The sequence below is a fragment of the Gadus chalcogrammus genome, chromosome 1 (genome assembly GCF_026213295.1).
Source record: "Gadus chalcogrammus isolate NIFS_2021 chromosome 1, NIFS_Gcha_1.0, whole genome shotgun sequence".
Classification (NCBI taxonomy): Eukaryota; Metazoa; Chordata; class Actinopteri; order Gadiformes; family Gadidae; genus Gadus; species Gadus chalcogrammus.
The window spans coordinates 19,421,935-19,443,250 of NC_079412.1; the positions used below are offsets into that span (position 1 = coordinate 19,421,935).

Consider the following 21,316-nt stretch of genomic DNA (forward strand, 5'->3'; position numbering starts at 1 on the left):
AGTAACGGTGAGGTCAGGCAGAGGGCTCACGGGTGGGGGAGGATACAGGTTGCAGTACACATGTAGAGCTTCGGACGTAGGGGCTTGTACATCAGGGCCTCACATCCTAATGTCCGCCTCCATTTTGTAGCATACAGTAAATGAAGGATTTTGGTCGCTTTTTTGCCACTGCTTAGTAATTATTCGTGAAGTTATTATGTCATTATGGGGTGACATCGCTGTTTGAAACTGCCCATGCTAGACATGGCAAAACAACGATTTAGAAGTATCATCAACAATGATTGGCAGCAAAGCATCAAATGATGCATTGTGGTATAGATAGGTATATAGAGGTGGTGTGGACGGTAGGCAGGCCTGGAGTCTGTAGGCAGGCCTGGAGTCTGTAGGCAGGCCTGGAGTCTGTAGGCAGGCCTGGAGTCTGCAGGCAGGCCTGGAGTCTGCAGGCAGGCCTGGAGTCTGCAGGCAGGCCTGGAGTCTGCAGGCAGGCCTGGAGTCTGCAGGCAGGCCTGGAGTCTGTAGGCAGGCCTGGAGTCTGTAGGCAGGCCTGGAGTCTGTAGGCAGGCCTGGAGTCTGTAGGCAGGCCTGGAGTCTGTAGGCAGGCCAGGCCTGGATGCTGGTAATGCCTTCTGGACCAGTAGACTTTAGGAATGTAGTCTGAGAGCAGTGAAAAACATTATACCGCCATTATGTTTTGTGTTCATAACTTTGTGGTTTGTTGACACAGACGCTCAAATCGCTTAAGATTAAAGTATTTCCCTCCAAGACCAATTTGTTTAATTCAATGCCAGATTAGCCTCAGAAACCTCTCGATTTGGGCTAGATCCAGGTCTTGTCCCCATCACCACCACCCAAGATAATTTGTAGTTCTCTTCTCGCGGTCACACGCCTGTGAACTGAGTCCACCCATCACATGCTCTTATCATAACATCGTGATTATATTATATTATGAAGTCACTACAGTGAGCTCTCCATTAATATTGTCCTTTTCCATCCTTTCATTTTTTCCATCTCATGACTGACAGGGAAATGTGCCCTTTCATTACAGGACATTTAGTGTATATGAGGTTCCACGTGGCATCCCCCCACACTGTTTGGCCTATTCTGCAGGAATCCTTTCCTTGAACCCTTCTCAATGTGTTGGAGAGCTGGTACTCATGTGTGATGACCTGATGTGTTCCCCAGGCCACTGGGACAGCATGGAGGAATACACATGCATGATCCCTAGAGACACGCACGACGGAGCCTTCTACAGAGCCGTCTTAGCCCTGCATCAGGACCTCTTCTCATTGGCCCAGCAGGTGAGTGCCGTCACCACCACTATCCACCCACTACAGACCGTGTGTGTGTGTGTGTGTGTGTGTGCGTCTGTCTGTCTGTCTGTCTGTCTGTCTGTCTGTCTGTCTGTCTGTGTCTATCTGTATTTATCTGAGTGTCTGTCTCTCTGAGTCTGTCTGTCTGTCTCAGTCTATGTGTCTGTCTGAGTCTGTGTGTCTGAGTCTGTGTGTAATTAACAGCCCATAAGGGCTCTGTTCTTGCTGCTGCTGCTGCTACATGCATTAGACTTTATAGAAGAACGCATGAAATGTTAATTTGGGCCGTAAAACCCGGTGGGAGAAAAGACACAGCATCGAGATGTAGAAACAACCCAAGTCCGGCTCCAGTCCCCGGTTTGAATTCTCATTTGGCTCGGGTGTTTAATTTTAAAGGAACAAAGCCCACAATACGCCCCCTCTGTCTCTCGTTCTCAACGTCGTTCCTCCTCGGTGAGGAAACGTAAATCATAAATCACCTGAGCCCCCGCTCCGAACCTCTGAGGCGAGAGTGGGGGGGCTTGCAGAGCGTTGAAGGATCAGGTTTAGCTGCGCTCCCAGAGAGAGATTCGTCTTCCTACACCGCGTCGTTGGTTAGTCTGCATGCAAACACAGGCCTGTACCTTAACAGTGATGCACACCTGTCCAGCCCCACCTCACCCCCAAGACACTCAGTGTTACCCCACCCTGCCCCTAAACCCACCCTCTGCGCACCCTAACCCTACAGCCCTAAATTAGCCCCATGCTTATTTAGAGATTAGCTCCAGGTGTGGTTGCTAGGATTCGTCCAATCAGCCCAAGATGAGGCCGGTCGCAGCCCGAGGTGGGGCCTCCACCTTCCAGACTGCCTCCTCCACCTTCCAGACCAACTCCTCCACCTTCCAGACCGCCTCCTCCACCTTCCAGACCGCCTCCTCCACCTTCCAGACCAACTCCTCCACCTTCCAGACCAACTCCTCCACCTTCCAGACCTTCTCCTCTCCAATAACCAGACATTTGGTCATGGAAGCTCGGTTGTGTAGAGGCGTACCCCCCCCCCCCCCCCCCCCCCACACTTTATGAAATCTGACTATAAATTCCTCGACGATTACAGAAATAACGTGAAGAACCAGACATGGCTGGAATAATCTCATCCGCGATTTTACTGCTCCACAATAAAGTTCTTCCCCCGTCTGCTGAAAGCCCGTCCAGAGCGGAGCCACGCGGTTTAACCCTCCGCTGCCTCCACGCTCTGATCCCACTGACGGTGACGACGGAGAACAGAGGTTTATTATTCGTGTTCGCTTCGCACTCTGACCCTCGGTCCCACATTCATCAGGCCAGTCAGCCGTCTGACGCTACGGTGAGTCAGTCCGTCTCCAGTGCAGTGGTACTAGCCTGGCTTAGAAAATGACAGCAGCTTCCCCAGACCAAGCTCAATCTATGATTGAGCTTGGTCTGGGGAAGCTGCTGTCATTTTCTTCAGCTCAAGAGGCGTGATCAACGGGCCTTGTTCAATTGACTCTACTCAATTGGCTGCTTGCTGCCGCTTCCCTCTCGTCACTGTGTAAAACCAGCCAATAGCGTGCCAGGGGAAGCCAGCTTGGTGATTGGCTCCCGCAAAAACGTATCGGAAGCAGAAAGAAATGTATCGCTCTTCTCCAGACCCTTCTGCAGGGCGAACTCGAATCGCCGGCAGAATGGGCGGGGGGCTACCCAGGCTAGTGGTCTCCAGTGTAAACCGATCCCCCCCCCCCCCCCCCCCCCCCCACCAGGCCCTGAGGTGTCATGGATCAGAGTTACCGTCTCAAGTCGGAGCATTGAGACCGGGGGTCAGACCTATCTGAGATGTCACCTCTGAACTTGGCCTCCGCCATGCCCCTTTACCGTTTTCTCCCTTTATTTTTTTTGGGGGTTTATTTGTCTTGGGAGACGTCGAGTTGTACCGTCACATTCTGTTTGTCAAACACTCGTGTGTGTTCTGCCAGTTAGTGGCCCCCAGGGATTGGGCTCCAGGGAGGGCTGTTTGCTAAACAACCGAGGTCATCAGAGGTGGGGCGTGGGTGTGTGTGTCAGGGCAGGTGAACGCTTGCTTAGCGAGTTGCAGCAATGCGTCAGGGTACTCCCTGAGGTAGTCGTTTCCCAGAATAAGACACATCCTGCTACTTCCAAGGAGATGCCGCGCGGCTACAGCCCACCAGCAGTTCAGTGATGAACCTCCAGAGGTTTGGAGGTAAAAGCTTTGGAACTCGTCATTTGTTTTCCACTAGAAGCTTTGTAAACAGTTGATGGTTTTTCATAATCAGTATTTTGCATGCGAGCGCCGAAGGAGGAAACGGTGTTTAAAGAGGTGACCACCAACATCAATTATACCACAGCCGCCTCTCGTGCAAAGAGCATAATGTTTATTTGAACAAAAGGTTTGAAAAACTAAAAGTGTCAAACCAACCGAGGATAAATAAACGTTTGGACGTGAGGGAACCAGGTGGCGCCTCGCGTGGGCCCTTCGACCACAGCCCCCCCCCCCCCGTTTCGACCCCCCAGCAGGAACCAAGCCTCGTTTTATCACCACAGACACATTACAGGGCAGATGTATCCAAGGCGGGCATTTCTTTGCAAAAAAAACCCTTTCAGAGTTCACGTGCCCCCTTCTAACTGTGTGCGTCTTGTGTTTGCAGTGCATCGATAAGGCCAGAGACCTGCTGGATGCGGAGCTGACAGCCATGGCCGGGGAGAGCTACAGTCGGGCCTACGGGGTGAGTTCTGCCCGCCAGACACCGACCCACCGAGCCCTCATCCAACCCCAGCTCCCTCACAGGTTGAACCCTTCTCTGAGAGAACCACCAACCTTCTCTGAGAGAACCACCAACCTTCTCTGAGAGAACCACCAACCTTCTCTGAGAGAACCACCAACCTTCTCTGAGAGAACCACCACCCTTTCTCTGAGAGAACCACCAACCTTCTCTGAGAGAACCACCACCCTTTCTCTGAGAGAACCACCACCCTTTCTCTGAGAGAACCACCAACCTTCTCTGAGAGAACCACCACCCTTTCTCTGAGAGAACCACCAACCTTCTCTGAGAGAACCACCACCCTTTCTCTGAGAGAAGCACCAACCTCCTCTGAGAGAACCTCATCCATGCCTGCTTCTGCAACACGCTGCCTGCTTCAGAGTGGTTCATAGGCGTTCCGCGTCAGCCCGAGGACCGCCTCTGGGTAGCCGCCGTGCAGCGCTCCACATTATGTTACGTTATGCTAATGCCTCCTTCTGCACCGTGGGAAATTCCTGCCGTTACAACATGGCCTGCCAGGCAGCTCCTTCATAGTAGCAGACTGAGCAGCATGCAACACCAAGACAACCGCTGGTGAGCGATGTTGATGGACGACCAAGTCGACGGATTGCCTTTGATCCCATCCCATAATATTCAGATTTACTGCGTTTTACAGCCTTCATTATAACTTCTTGGGAGTGTACTGTCAGATTTATTCAAGCAATAGTAGCCGCAGACGTGTATATCGCTCTGTCCCCGGAACTCTCTTGTCGTTAGGCTGGCGCTGGAAAGAGCAGCGCTTGGCCGCACATCGGCAGACACAACTCGAGGACAGACGGAGCGTTCACAACGCCCCACGTGATCCCGCGGAAATCCAATCCTGAGGGATCAATAAAAGCAGCACACTCCTCTCCTCTAATCCCTCCGTCACGTCCTGTTGTACTTGGAACGGCGCTGCGGACGTCTCTCACACCCCCGTCCGCCGTGAGGCTGTGGACGCCCCCCCCACCTCCTCCTCCCCCCCCCCCTCCCCCCTCCCCCCACCCCCACCTGCTCCTCTTCCTCTTCCTCTGTCCCGGCGGTTTGTGTGCGGCGGTGCGACCGTGTTCCCCCGGCCCGGGCCAGAGAACAGAAGAGGCTGTTTCCTTAGGACAGATGTTGGCACGCTGGAACCTTCCACATCTGCATCGGGCGGTTGACGTTGCGTTTATTTATCCGTCTGTGAGGAGGAGGAGGAGGAGGAGGACTCTTGATGAAAGCGTTTTCTGACGCTGATTGAACGGAAAGGACGCGTCGCCCTCCTCCTCCTCCTCCTCGTCCGTTCTTCCACACGTCTAATCCTCATCAAGTCCTCTTCCTCTACTCCTTCCCATCTACCTCTCCTCATAGCTTTTCCTGCTCATAATCTATTCCTACTCATCTTCTCCTTGTTACATCCTCATCTACTCCTCCTCAAAACCCACCCCTCCTCCTCCACTCCTCCACTCCTCCGCCACTGATCCGCCCCTGGGTTTGGCTGCCGGTGGATCCGTTGAGAGGCCTGTGTGTGTCTGGTTGTGCTCAGGGAGGGGTTGCCTCCCTGGATCTGGTCCGTCCTGGGGTCGAGGACCAGCCGTCAGACAGAGCTCGGCCTGGATCTGGTCCGTCCTGGGGTCGAGGACCAGCCGTCAGACAGAGCTCGGCCTGGATCTGGTCCGTCCTGGGGTACCAGTACCAGCCGTCAGACAGAGCTCGGCCTGGATCTGGTCCGTTCTGGGGCCCGGGACCAGCCGTCAGACAGAGCTAGGCCTGGATCCTGGTCCGTCCTGGGGCCCGGGACCAGCCGTCAGACAGAACTAGGCCTGGATCCTGGTCCGTCCTGGGGCCCGGGACCAGCCGTCAGACAGAGCTAGGCCTGCCTGCTGCCCTCCATTGCCTCCCGGTCCAGGAGCCGGCCTCCGTCTGCTCTGATTCGGCCTCTGAGGACTCTCGCTCTCCCAGTATTGATATCCAGTGACATCATGCAGCTCATAAGATAAGATTGATGTCATGACATGGGATATGAAGATTGGGAATCTGTGGGAGTCATTTATCATATGATATCATAACATGATCGTAGATATGGTTTGCTTGCTCTCAGGTGTACAGGCGGATAAATAATGGATAATCCAGCCCTCTCACCACACATCAGTCATGAATAAAAAGCATTGTGTTGACACGTGTGTGTGTGTGTGTGTGTGTGTGTGTGTGTGTGTGTGTGTGTGTGTGTGTGTGTGTGTGTGTGTGTGTGTGTGTGTGTGTGTGTGTGTGTGTGTGTGTGTGTGTGTGTGTGTGTGTGTTTCCAGGCCATGGTGTCGTGCCAGATGCTGTCGGAGCTGGAGGAGGTGATCCAGTACAAACTGGTCCCAGAGAGGAGGGACATCATCCGAGACACCTGGTGGGAGAGACTACAGGTAGAGACACACACACACACAGACATACACACACACACGTGTGGTGTCTCTTTACATGAGAACTCATTGGTCTGCATTCAAAACGTGGCAAAGTGTCTCGCTCTCAAAATGCATTTCGATCAGAGCAATCAACTCTGAACCAAACGAGTTTCTTCCAACACTTAACTCTAAAGAGTGTACTTTAAGTGGGTTTGTATATGAGTCTGTATGTGTGTGTGTGTGTGTGTGTGTGTGTGTGTGTGTGTGTGTGTGTGTGTGTGTGTGTGTGTGTGTGTGTGTGTGTGTGTGTGTGTGTGTGTGTGTGTGTGTGTGTGTGTGTGTGTGTGTGCAGTGCGTGGCTGCTCTCTGGGGGGGGCTCTGTGATGATCAGAGCATTGTTTGATGTGCGGGCCCAGCGTTCCTGAGGGTCGGGACTGCTCTGGTTCCTCTGACAGCTCTCCTGCTGAGAGCCGATGTTTTGGAAATGGGTTAGATCTGGCTCCCGTCGCCTTGACAACAGACAAACAAGTTCTGTTTACGTCCTGGGTGACGGTCGTATACACGCATATAGGTTTTACTGCCCCCCCCCCCCCTGTCCTTTCACTATCTTCCACACGCGAACCTGCAAGCACACACACAAGCACACACACACACACACACACATGATCACGTGGACCTCTGTTTGTAGTAAAGGCTTGAACTCTTCACGGCGTCTTGACGTTTTTTTTCCATTCATAAAAGATGAAGGCCGGGTAGGAGAGGGCTACACAGGAAAAACACCCAAGACACTGACGCACACACGCACACACACAGCAGACCTGGGCCCCATAATGGCACTACCAGAGTGTGTCTCTGTGCATGCGCACGTGTGTCTGTCTGTCTGTGTGCATGCTTGTGTGGGTGCTTATGTGTGTGCGTGCGTGCGTATGACTGCCCGTGTGTGCGTGCTCGCTCGTTCACTGGAGTGATTTATTAGCAGCTAACCCAAACCACACACATCTGTCCTGGCGTCACTACTGCTCCTCGCTTCTCACCTGTCTCTCATTCTGTCCATCGTCCCAGCCCCTTCTTACTGTACTGTCGGTCTCTCTCTCTCTCTCTCTGTCTCTTTCTCTCTGTCTCTCTCTCTGACTCTCTCTCTCTGTCTGTCTGTCTGTCTGTTTGACCCTCACATCTTTGAGTCATTAACGCTCTCTCAGTTACTCTCTCTCCCTGTCTGCCGGTGGCACTCTATCAATGTCTCTCTCTCTCTCTCTATGTTGTCAAAGAACTAAAATAAAGACTGAAGCCTGCCTCCAGCATGTGTTCGTGTATCTGTGTGAAATATTGCTTTGGTGCATGTGTGCCCAAGAGAGCGAGCCAAAAGATAAGAAAAGATCCACCGCAGGATACTCTGTGGTGTCGGTGGTCCATCTCTCCTCCCTGCTCCCCCTCCTCCTCTCCCCCCTGCTCCTCCTCCTCTCCCCCTCCTCTCCCCTCCCTCCTCTCCCCCCTGCTCCACTTCTCCATGCCTCATAATCCAGGGTCTTTAGTTTATCTTTAAAGTATCTGTATCCTCTCAACTGTGTTTGTAGTTAGAGTGTAAGCTTATGGCTCCCACTCTGTGCATCTCCCTCTTCCTGGATGTCTCTCTATGTCTCGCCTGCCTCACTATTAAATTACATTTGATTTTAATATAGCCAAGGCACGGTAGAAAGGTAAACAACAACTTAATAACAAAACTCTCGCTCTCTCTCTCCCCCCCCCCCCCCCCCCTCCCCCCCCCACAGGGCTGTCAGCGCATCGTCGAGGACTGGCAGAGGATCCTGATGGTTCGCTCGCTGGTCATCAACCCCCACGAGGACATGAGGACCTGGCTCAAGTACGCCAGCCTGTGTGGCAAGAGCGGTCGTCTGGTGAGTACCCCCCTGCAGCCCCCCGTCCCCCCTCCCCTGGGGAGTACCCCCCCTGCAGACCCCCGTCCCCCCTCCCCTGGGGAGTACCCCCCCAGCAGCGCCCCGTTCCCCCTCCCCTTCTCACCAGGAGACCTTGCAGAGCCGACAGTCATTCCCTCTCTGAGGAAGGGGTTAAAATATCTGTCTCTAGGATGCCTTCCAGCTGGGGGTCGTACACCCGTAGCGATGCACCCCCTTACCCCCGGTCTTCTATCTTCTGTGTCACGGTGTCTTCCCCCCGTACTTTGGTCTAGTATCGTCCTGGACACTGGCGTGCAAGCAGTCTGCACCTACACCACATCTACCCCAGCCTGGGGCAGATGGAGCCCTTTGGTATTGGGCGGCATGTGGCTCGGCTGGTGACCGGAAGGTTGCCAGTTAGATCCCAGTCTCCTCCTAGTGTCGAGGTGTCCCGGAGCGAGAAGCCTCACCCCGACTGCTCCTGACGAGCCGGCTGTCGCCTTGCACGGCTGACACTGGCCTCGGCGTGGGAATGGGTGAATGAATGGGTGAATGAATGGGTGAATGTTGGGCGATATTGCGAAGCACTTTGAGTGGCCGCTGGGTAGAAAAGCGCTGCTGTATCGATGCAGTTCATCCACCATCTACCTTGTCCAAGAACCTCCTCAGCACTGTGGTCTGAAACTGATTAAGACGGCTTCTGTCAGGCCGAATGAACCCCCTCTTCCCCCTCTCAGCTGGAGGCCGGCAGTGGAATCACACTGTCAACTCCCCCCCCCCCCAGCGTGTTTAGAGAGCCTCTATCAGCCCAGCCCCCCCCCCCCCCCCCCCCCCCCCCCCCCCCCCCCCCCCCCCCCCCCAGCGGTTACCTCACTGTTATTCCTAGTGATTGTACCAGATCCAAAGGCAGTACACCCTGCTTTCCACTGGCGCTCTGTCACACACAATCACACGCGCACACACACCAACACATACACTGTAACAAACAAACACACACAGTCAAACACACACACACACACACACACACACACACACACACACACACACACACACACACACACACACACACACACACACACACACGGGCATGCACACACACACACACACATACACAGTAACAAACAAACACACAGTCAAACACACTGACACACACACACACACACACACACATACACACGCATACAGTCAAACACACATATATATACACACGCGTACAGTCAAACACACAGAGAAACACAGACACCCACACACACACTTAGAAAATGACAAGAGTTGGCATATACATACACACGTGCACACCAGAAGCCCCATGATGTCATCGGAAGGAAAGAGCTGTGATTGGCTAATTGTGCCCGACATCAAACGCTCACTGGGTGGAAAGGTGATTAGGCCTTGACTGGGGGGGAGGGGGGGAGGGAGGGAGGCAGAGGGGGGAGGAATGCGGAGATCGAAGAATGACCCCACTGTTTTATAAGATGTCCCCTTTGGGGGTTTGGGAAGGAGGAGGAAGAGGATGGAAGGGGGAAGAAGAGGAGGGAAGGGGTTTCTTGGAGGGTTTCCCTGCTTATCTTTCTTGTCTCTCTCTCACACACACACACACACACACACACACACACACACACACACACACACACACACACACACACACACACACACACACACACACACACACACACACACACACACACACACACACACACACACACACACACACTGTAGGGGGCTGCAGGGGCCGTTGATCCCCCATGGGGGAAACAGAACCCCTTCCTGTCCCGTCCCCCCCAGCCTGGGGTGGGCTGTCCCGTTAGCAGCAGCTAACGAGTCCGTGTCAACCCGCCTCCAGCCTATAGCTCGTCAGGGAGACGTGGAAATTAAAAAATTCTGTTCAACTTCAGAACGGTATAAAACATCACGTTATACTATTACATCAAAAAATACATCAATCATTTGAATACTCTGTTTTATTAATTTATTCGTTAAGGTGCAGTATCTTATATGAACGTACCCTTAATGTAAATGGACCGCATTTATACAGCTCTTTTCTATCCAGCGGCCGCTCCGAGCACTTTACAATATTGCCCAACATTCACCCATTCATTCATCCATTCATGCACACGTTCAGTCAGCGAGCCACGCAGGGCGACGGCCAGCCCGCCAGGCCCGCGTGGTCCTCGGCGTGACGCTAACGTGTGATCCGACCTCCTGTGTGTCCCCAGGCGCTGGCCCACAAGACCCTGGTCCTGCTCCTGGGGGTGGACCCGTCCAAGCAGCTGGACCACCCGCTGCCCACCACACACCCCCACGTCACCTACGCCTACATGAAGTACATGTGGAAGAGCACGCTGAAGGTGGGTCGCCGTGGAAACCTCCTCCCCCTCCTCCTCCTCCTCCTCTTCCTCTTCCTCTTCCTCCTCAGCCTCCTCCTCCTCCTCCTCCTCCTCCTCTCCCTTCTCCTCCTCCTCCTCTCCCTCTCCCTCCGCCTCCTCCTCCTCCTCCTCCTCTTCCTCCTCAGCCTCCTCCTCCTCCTCCTATTCCTCTCCCTTCTCCTCCTCCTCCTCCTCTCCCTCCGCCTCCTCTCCCGCCTCCTCTTCCTCTTCCTCTTCCTCCTCCTCCTGCTTCTTTTTATTTTTATTTTCTTCTTCGGCTCAGTGGCGTTCTCCCTGTTGGCTTCCGCCGTTGCCGTGGTTACTTCCCCATTCTGCATCCCCACCCAAACAGCCCCCCCCCCCCCCCCTACTAGTCAGAAGTACAGGTGTTGAAACTGAAAAACGTTGTACAGGACATGTATTTCCCCCCCCACCCCAACACTCGACCAGAGACCCAACCCCACCCAGCCAATAACATCGCAGCGGCTGAACTTTCTTCTTTTCGGTCTGGCACCCTTATTTTTTTCTTCTCGCAGCCCCCCCTCCCCCAAACACCCGCCACGCAGCCCCCCCCCGTGTTGTTTTCCCCTCAGCCAGGTGTCGCCCCTCTAAGTGGTTGTGGCTCCTTCTCCCAGGGCTCATTAAGGGCCGTGTGTGACGGGGGCTGAGGTAAGTGTGACTGCCCGCCCGACACCGGGGCTGGGGGGGGGGGACACCAGGGCTGGGGGGGGGGGGGGGACACCAGGGCTGGGGGGGGGGGGCGGGGGGCCGACACCAGCGCAGGGGCCCGCTGTGGTGCTCACCACGCCGGGGCCGGTCATTTACAGCGCTGGTGCATGCGCTCACTCCCACCCCCGGTCTCCCCCCGTCCACACCCCCAGATCCCCCGCCCCCCCCCCCTCCCTCCACCTCACTGTCCCCTCCCCCCAAACCCCTGGTCCCGGCGTTCCGTCGTGTTTTACGGGGTTCCATGACCGAACGTTGGGGTGTCCGTGAGCCGTCGTTGACAAGGAGTTAAATCCTCGGATCATGTGCTCTTGCTCCAGCATCTGTCATCCGTTAGCTTTGTTTAGCGCTGGTCGTCATGCCGATGCATGACGTCGCCCCGCCCCTCCCCCTCCCCCCCCCCCCCTCCCCCTCCCCCTCCCCCCACACCCGTCTCCTGATTTTTGCGATTGTTCTGGCGAGGTGGATAAACAAGAAGGCAACGGCGAGAAGTCTGCAGTTCCGCGGGCGCTGAACAGATCCGCGGTTTGCGTTTCTCCAGAAACATTGGCACCTCCACGAACCACCGGTCGGGCTCTGCTTGAAGTTCACAATCCAGACTAACGACGTGGAAACAACCACCAGTCCTTAAACCATTTAGCTCAATTGACCTCAGCCACCATCGCCGCCGTCTTTAACCCTATCTCATGCGAGAAAACAGGAATGGGGGAGATTACGCGCCCCTTGGGAATGCGTTGGTGTTGTTGTTGTTTGTTGCCTGGAAAAACGCAGCGCTGCCACATGTGTGTGTAAAGTGTGTGTAACGTGTTTGTGGTGTGCCCCTCTAGATCGAAGCCTTCCAGCACATGCAGCACTTTGTGCAGGGCATGCAGCAGCAGGCGCAGCACGCCATCGCCGCCGAAGATCAGCAGCACAAGCAAGAGCTCCACAAGCTCATGGCCAGGTCAGTATCTCACCACCCCCTCAGGGCCTATACATCACCACCTAGCCTGTAGCTCACCACCTAGCCTGTCGCTCATCACCCTCTCAGGGCCTATACATCACCACCTAGCCTATAGCTCACCACCTAGCCTGTAGCTCATCACCTAGCCTATAGCTCACCACCTAGCCTGTAGCTCATCACCCTCTCAGGGCCTATAGCGCATCACCTAGCCTGTAGCTCATCACCTAGCCTATAGCTCACCACCTAGCCTGTAGCTCATCACCTAGCCTATAGCTCACCACCTAGCCTGTAGCTCATCACGCTCTCAGGGCCTATAGCTCATCACCTAGCCTATAGCTCACCACCTAGCCTGTAGCTCATCACCTAGCCTATAGCTCACCACCTAGCCTATAGCTCACCACCTAGCCTGTAGCTCATCACCTAGCCTATAGCTCACCACCTAGCCTGTAGCTCATCACCTAGCCTATAGCTCACCACCTAGCCTATAGCTCACCACCTAGCCTGTAGCTCACCACCCCCTCAGGGCCTATAGCTCATCACCTAGCCTGTAGCTCACCACCTAGCCTGTAGCTCACCACCTAGCCTGTAGCTCACCACCCCCTCAGGGCCTATAGCTCATCACCTAGCCTGTAGCTCACCACCTAGCCTGTAGCTCACCACCTAGCCTGTAGCTCACCACCTAGCCTGTAGCTCACCACCCCCTCAGGGCCTATAGCTCACCACCTAGCCTGTAGCTCACCACCTAGCCTGTAGCTCACCACCTAGCCTGTAGCTCATCACCTAGCCTGTAGCTCACCACCTAGCCTGTAGCTCACCACCCCCTCAGGGTCTATAGCGCATCACCTAGCCCAGGGATGGGCAACTTTCATGATAAAGAGGGCCACAATTCTTCATCATCCCCATCAGAGGGCCATGTGACTGTATACTTCAACTAGAGGTAAACTGAGAGAAGCTACACATTTTTGAATTAGTTGGATATGATTTCCTGTATTCTGGTGCATTTTTGGGGGGGCCACTACCTACTAAATCTTCCAGATTCATAACCAATTTACGGTATGTTGATTGAACCAACATACATTAATTTCATGTTTTCCATGCTCAAACAGCCACATGATTGGTTAGTATTTTGATCAGTGCAAAGGGCTCGCATACATCATCATTCAATGACGTCACTAAACTGAAAAACAGTGGCCCAACATTAAGTGCAACAACCCAATGAACTCAGACCCAACAAGCATGATATTCACTTCAGGGCAGTTGTAGTAGCTGTAGTGGCGACTTAAGTGGAAATCTTTCATGACTCGTATCGCTTCTAAGCAAACTAGACACATGGCTTTGCCTTTGAATTCTATGAACAGATACTCTGCTTTTCTTCTTTCTGAACCAAGTTTTCTGTAACCTCGATTCTTTCTTTCTTTTATTTTATTTTTTGAGTAAAAATGATGTGCGGGCCTGACTGAGTGAGGATGCGGGCCGCCAGTGGCCCATTCCTGACCTAGCCTATAGCTCACCACCTAGTCTGTAGCTCATCACCCTCTCAGGGCCTATAGCGCATCACCTAGCCTTTAGCTCATCACCTAGCCTATAGCGCAGCACCTAGCCTATAGCTAACCACCTAGCCTATAGCTCACCACCTAGTCTGTAGCTCATCACCCTCTCAGGGCCTATAGCGCATCACCTAGCCTTTAGCTCATCACCTAGCCTATAGCGCAGCACCTAGCCTATAGCTCACCACCTAGCCTATAGCTCACCACCTAGTCTGTAGCTCATCACCCTCTCAGGGCCTATAGCGCATCACCTAGCCTATAGCTCACCACCTAGCCTATAGCTCACCACCTAGCCTATAGCGCACCACCTGGCCTATAGCTCATCACCTAGCCTATAGCGCACCACCTGGCCTATAGCTCATCACCTAGCCTATAGCTCACCACCTAGCCTATAGCTCACCACCTAGCCTATAGCTCACCACCTAGTCTGTAGCTCATCACCCTCTCAGGGCCTATAGCGCATCACCTAGCCTTTAGCTCATCACCTAGCCTATAGCGCAGCACCTAGCCTATAGCTCACCACCTAGCCTATAGCTCACCACCTAGTCTGTAGCTCATCACCCTCTCAGGGCCTATAGCGCATCACCTAGCCTATAGCTCACCACCTAGCCTATAGCTCACCACCTAGCCTATAGCGCACCACCTGGCCTATAGCTCATCACCTAGCCTATAGCTCACCACCTAGCCTATAGCTCACCACCTAGCCTATAGCTCACCACCTAGCCTATAGCTCACCACCTAGCCTATAGCGCACCACCTAGCCTATAGCTCATCACCTGGCCTATAGCGCACCACCTGGCCTATAGCTCACCACCTAGCCTATAGCGCACCACCTAGCCTATAGCGCACCACCTAGCCTATAGCTCACCACCTAGCCTATAGCGCACCACCTGGCCTATAGCTCATCACCTAGCCTATAGCTCACCACCTAGCCTATAGCGCACTACCTAGCCTATAGCGCACCACCTAGCCTATAGCTCATCACCTAGCCTATAGCTCACCACCTAGCCTATAGCTCACCACCTAGCCTATAGCTCACCACCTAGCCTATAGCTCACCGCCTCCCCAAAGCCAGTAACTTGCAGCCGTCTATGGCGGAAGCCAGTAGCTCTATTTTGTAGAAGCTAGTAGCCAGAATTGATCTTTGCCAGATTTGGTATGCCATTTCCAAAAAAAGTATTTATACATATATTTACTCTCGTAACAGCAGAAATACCTTCTTGGTTTCAGTCCTTAACTTTCAAAGGAGAAACGGAGGAAAGGCATGAAGGCCTGTTCATGGTCCGAGTGTTGTCCTGAAAGGGTTCACTCTGAGAGTGTGTCAACCTGGCGTGACCAGAGCTCCTCGCCGCGCCGTTGGTGTGTCCTCACCTTCAGCCCCGATTACCGAAGAAATAAGACCATCTCTGGATCTATCTGTAGAGACGGATGCACAGACTGACGTTGGTTCAGTGGCGTTGTACTATGGGCGCGGTCACAGTCCAGGGCCTCTGTTAGGAACACGAGGCTGCCAGAGTTCAGCTCCAGCGTAGCCGGGCGCCAGCGGGTCATTACGTCTTGCAGGTGCTGGCGGATGACTCAAACTACTGTCCCACACCACCGCTCGCCGGCAGCGGGGGAAATGGGGGCCGACGCGCCGACGTCAGGGAATCCGCCGCCTCGCAGATCCTTGGCGCCCGTACTGTAAACACGAGGGTCACCTGAGGAGCGGCCCCGCGCTGGTTTCCATTCGGAGGAGCCGGCTTGGAACCCGACCGCGCCGCCGCTGCCGTTCTACCGGCGCTTCATGCTCAGTGCTCCGTACCGCCAGCCCTTTGTGTTTCTGCATCTCGGGCCTGGCACAGACCGAGCCTCCTGGCTGGGCATGCCCAGGTTCTCTCACCATCCCCCCCCGGGCATGGCACCTCGCCCCCCAGGTATAACGGGGGCCAGGTATGCGAGTTGGGCAACGGCGGCTGGACGCGTCCAGAGCACAAGCGTTAACCTTTTACGCTTGACTCCCACCTGAAAGGTTCTTTTGTCCGAACCCCGAGCTAAGATGCCTTACCCACACCTAATCGCACATGTACAAGTTCACTGTCGGCTGCTTCCGAATGAAAGGTCACCCTGCCCAACCCCCTAATCGACCCCTCATTTGTAGTCTCCTCACCTATGGAACAATGGAACATCTCTCTGCCTTCGAGAGCACTTTGCTGTCGCACGGGCCGGAACATTTCCAAACCTTTTGTCGGGAAGCCTCGTGAGGCCGGCTTATTAGATTAGCGTGGGGGAAAGTTTAGAGCTTCCAGAGATGGCTTCCTAAGAACCTCCGAGCCCCGCGGAAGTTGTTTGCGCACTTTGCGGTCTCGTAAAACTATTTACAATACGGCCGTTAAAGCCCTTCGCAAATTAAGATGGGACTTCAAATGGATGCCCATAGGAGATGGAAGCACAGACCCTCTTGACGGTGGGTTATTTTCCCTTTACTATTGTTTTTCCCCTACCTGAAGAGAAACATTCGGTGCAATCACTGGCGTCTAGACAACCGAGAACAGTCAGGGGGAACACGGCTAGGAACACATATTTATATATTTAGGGCGGCAGACGGCCATACTTACAGTAAAAAATACAGTATTACCATCTGGTCTGCACCTTTCCCGCTCCGCCCAGCAACACCTCCTCCTCCTCCTCCTCCTCCTCCTCCTCCTCCTCCTCCTCCTCCTCCTCCTCCTCCTCCTCCTCCAGCACCACCCACAGAGACGCGTGCTGCTGTGTTCTCCGCCCCTCGTTCGTCTCGTAGAACAACAAGGCGGCGTGGCTCTGGACGGACGTTTCTGCGTGTCCCCAGAGGCGGCGGGGGGCTTTAAGTGGGAGGCCTGGGGGGGTTAAACACTGGTTGTGTTGGGCGGGGGGGGGGGGGGGGGGGGAAGTGACGTCTGCCCCGTCTGCAGACTGTTTGGCACACTTTCTGCATCCAGCATGTGGAACGCTGCACACCTGGTGTACTAACTGCACTGTCACTCACACACACGCACAAACAAGCGCATGCACACATATGCACGCACGCATGCTCACACACACACACACACACACACCCGCTCCTCCCACCAAACCAAACGCCTCCATCTCCGTCTACAAAGAAGTGTATTCTGGCCCATTATTTTCTGCGCGTCGGGACACTTCTCCACCTATTTGTGGGATTAATGTAAAACCTGAACACGGCGTTCCACCGCGCTGCGATCCCACAACAACCCCGCTGCCCCAACCCCAACACCCTCACACACCATTAGCTCAGCCGCTAACCCACTTAGCCTCCAGCCTCGTTCTGTAGCGCCCGGCCGCCGCCCAGCGGGGGGCCTGCACTGTGCAGCCCGGCATGGAACCCTAACCCCCCCGAACCGACCCCGCTAGCCGGACGGATGGGGGGCGGCTACGCCTCGCCTGTTGAGGTGATGGATGCAGGCCGGGTCGGACCCCACGCTCTGCTATGGACGGCCCGCCACCAGGTCCTTTATCTGGGCTGGGGATCCAAGACCCGGCTCTAAAGTGGCTTCCAGGAAGTGCTTCAGAGGTCCGTGTGATGAACGGCGGCGTGATGAACGGCGGCGTGATGAACGGCGGCGTGATGAACGGCGGCGTGATGAACGGCAGCATGATGCCCTCCGTTGGTCCGTCCCGATGTCCAGATGAACCCAGCGCTCGCGGCAGTCGCGCGGTGTTTAACTCCTGTCGCTGGTCCTTGTGTCACTCGGTCACAACAGCACTTTAATTTCTCCAGTCTTTGTAAAAAACAAGCTTCCACCAGTGACTTAAAAACAAATTAATTAACTGAATTAATTAAATTGAAAGGTGCTCAAAATGAAAGTTTTTATCGAATAGATAGAGGGTTAAATAGAGGGTCGCAGCTGCTAGGTAGTTATGGCGTACCTTTTCAGGCTCCACGTTTAGTTGATGATTAGTTTTGTTACCATGGTGATCACTTTCATTTTCTCATTTATCAATTTTTTTTAACTGACTGTGACTTTAATCCGGTTTTAATTGGCGTGCCGATAAAGCCAACAAACCTGCGTTTTGCAAAATATCACCAATGAAACTCGACCGATTTGCCTTCTTTCACATAAGAAGTGGACAGCCGTTCTCTCTCACCAGATCAGGTAACCTCAGCGTCTACCATCTGACAGCGTCACTCCTCACAGCCCCCGGTTCTGTTATTATGGTACTCCCGTTACCTCCGAAGGGAATCCACTGCCTTTAGATAGACATGTGGGTACAGGTGTGTGTCTCTCTCTTTGACTGTATTTCTCTCTCTCTCTCTCTCTCTCTCTCTCTCTCTGTCTCTGTCTCTGTCTCTGTCTCTGTCTCTCTGTCTCTCTCTCTCTCTCTCTCTCTCTCTCTCTCTCTCTCTCTCTCTCTCTCTCTCTCTCTCTCTTATATATATATCCCCCTCCTCCCTGGTGATGTGTGGGTCTCTCTCTCTCTCTCCCCCCCCTCCTCCCTGGTGATGTGTGGGTGTCTCTCTCTCTCTCTCTCTTATATATCCCCCTCCTCCCTGGTGATGTGTGGGTGTCTCTCTCTCTCTCTCCCCCCCCTCCTCCCTGTTGATGTGTGGGTCTCTCTCTCTCTCCCCCCCCCTCCTCCCTGGTGATGTGTGGGTGTCTCTCTCTCTCTCCTCCCTGGTGATGTGTGGGTGTCTCTCTCTCTCTCTCTCCCCCTCCTCCTCCCTGTTGATGTGGGTGTCTCTCTCTCCCTCCAGGTGTTTCCTGAAGCTGGGCGAGTGGCAGCTGAGCCTTCAGGGCATCAACGAGAGCACCATCCCCAAGGTGCTGCAGTACTACAGCCACTCCACCGAGCACGACCGCAACTGGTACAAGGTGAGGCTGCACCCCCCCTCCTCCATCACCAACCTCCATCACCACAACCCCCGCCAACACCATCACCTCCACCACCATCACTACCACCAACCTGCATCACTACAACCACCTCCACCACCATCACTACCACCTCCACCTCCAACAGCATCACTACCACCACCACCTCCAGCACTAACACTGCCTCTACCACCACCACCTCAAACAACCACCACTACCTCCAACACCATCACCACCACCTCCACCTCCACCTCCAGAGTTGAGAGCCGCCGTTGAACCAGAGTTCAGAGGAGCGGTTGGGAGCCGTTCATTAGAACATTAGTTCTACATCTGAAACGCTCACCGCTACACGTCTCCAAGTAGAACAACCTGATCTCCATATCGCTCTGGTCGGCGCCTCTACTCCTCCCTCACCCCCCCCGGGGCCCGGGACATTTAGTGGTTGGACAAGGGTGGAGATCTGAGAGTCATCCTTTAGGACTCCGGTCCACCCCCCGGCCCCGGGGGTGAATGAACGCCAGGTCCACCAGAACAGGGACGCTGTGCAACGCTAATGAACCTGACCCATCCTGTACTGTGTGTGTGTGTGTGTGTGTGTGTGTGTCTCTGCTTGTTTGTGTGTGTCTCTGCTTGTGTGTATGTGTCTCTGCTTGTGTGTGTGTGTCTCTGCTTGTGTGTGTGTGTGTGTGTGTGTGTGTGTGTGTGTGTGTGTGTGTGTGTGTGTGTGTGTGTGTGTGTGTGTGTGTGTGTGTGTGTGTGTGTGTGTGTGTGTGTGTGTGTGTGTGTGTGTCTCTCCCTCCTTGTGTGTGTCTCCCTCCTTGTGTGTGTCTCCCTGTGTGTGTGTGTCTCGTGTGTGTCTCCCTGTATGTGTGTGTGTGTGTGTGTGTCTCCCTGTGTGTGTGTGTGTGTGTCTCCCCCAGGCGTGGCATGCGTGGGCGGTGATGAACTTCGAGGCGGTGCTGCACTACAAGCACCAGAGCGCCGGCCGCGACGACAAGAAGAAGGTGCGGCACGCCAGCGGCGCCAGCGGCGCCAGCGAGGCCAGCAACAGCGACAGCGAGGCGGAGGGCGGCGAGCACAGCCCCGCCCCCTCGCCCAGCCAGAGGAAGGTCGGCGAGGTCAGGCTCCGCCCACACGCCGACGCACACACACCAACGCACAAACATACACACCAACGCACACACTCCAACGCACACACTCCAACGCACACACACTAACGCACACACACCAACGCACACACACACACCATCGCACACATAACAACGCACACACACCAACTCACACACACTAACGCACACACACCAGCGCACACATAACAACGCACACACACCAACGCACACACGCTAACGCACACACACCAGCGCACACACACCAACGCACACACACACCATCGCACACATAACAACACACACACACCAACGTACAGACACACACGCCAACGCACACACAACGCCCAAACACACACCAACGCACAAACACACACACACCAACGCACACACACACGCACACCAATGCACACACGCACTCCCAACGCACACACACCGAAGCACACACAATGCACAGACACGCACACAACAACGCACACACGCTTATGCACAGACACACACACCAACGCGCAAACACGCACACAGCAACGCGCGCACACACACTAATGCACAGACACACACACCAACGCACAGACACGCACACCAACGCACAAACACGGACACACCAACGCACACCAATGCACACCAACGCACACACCCAAACGCATAAACATGCACCTGCTTGTACACATGTGCACATACACACACATGCCCTTGCACACACATGCCTCTGCACACTCACTAACTCGCTGACTCACTTACTCACTATCTGACTCTGACTCACTCTCTCTCTTCTCTCCCTCTCCCTCTCTGTCTCTGTCTCTCTCTCTCTCTGTCTCTCTCTCTCTGTCTGTGTTGCAAACACAGTTATACAAACGCATAAGAAGAAACGCCCACCTGCGTGCAACCGTACACATGAAAAAACACAGGCACACACAAACGCATTAAAAGCCTCACAAAGCCTGCAGGAATCCTGGACCGCGGCCTATGAACAACACAACCAGACAATAACGCACACGGAAGAGCCACACACATAAAGATACACAAACACAAATGTCAAACAGACATAAAATGCCCCCAAACAGAGCAGGAATGCACACAACTAGAAACACCACCCCCCACACAGTAACACAGTAACATATTAACACACACACACACACACACACACACACACACACACACACACACACACACACCCCTACCTACCTTCACTTCCAGCCCCCATCAGACCAGAGGTCACTGGGTTTTTTCCAAAGCGCCTGTCACACAAAAACATCCAAATAAACACCACCCTGGGCTCCCAGAATGCCGAGCGTCTCGGCTGCTCGTTAGCCTTCTGTTGGGGGAAGTCCCCGCGTTTAGCGGCGGGTCACGCGAGCGTCAGCGGTATGCGCACAATTACAGCCCGCGCCGCGTGCTGCTGCATGCCATCGCTC

At 54.3% G+C, this 21,316-nt stretch overlaps 1 protein-coding gene across 1 annotated transcript in view; it reads left to right on the top strand.

Annotated features, from left to right (window-relative positions):
• Window positions 1–21,316, top strand: part of mtor (mechanistic target of rapamycin kinase) — a 103,177-nt gene that overhangs the window by 62,973 nt on the left and 18,888 nt on the right. Inside the window, exons 32-39 of the mRNA XM_056594499.1 lie at window positions 1,183–1,298; window positions 3,968–4,045; window positions 6,385–6,492; window positions 8,241–8,366; window positions 10,583–10,714; window positions 12,286–12,401; window positions 18,681–18,798; window positions 19,716–19,913. Coding sequence (XP_056450474.1) covers window positions 1,183–1,298; window positions 3,968–4,045; window positions 6,385–6,492; window positions 8,241–8,366; window positions 10,583–10,714; window positions 12,286–12,401; window positions 18,681–18,798; window positions 19,716–19,913 — 992 coding nt within the window. The remainder of the gene's footprint in view (window positions 1–1,182; window positions 1,299–3,967; window positions 4,046–6,384; window positions 6,493–8,240; window positions 8,367–10,582; window positions 10,715–12,285; window positions 12,402–18,680; window positions 18,799–19,715; window positions 19,914–21,316) is intronic.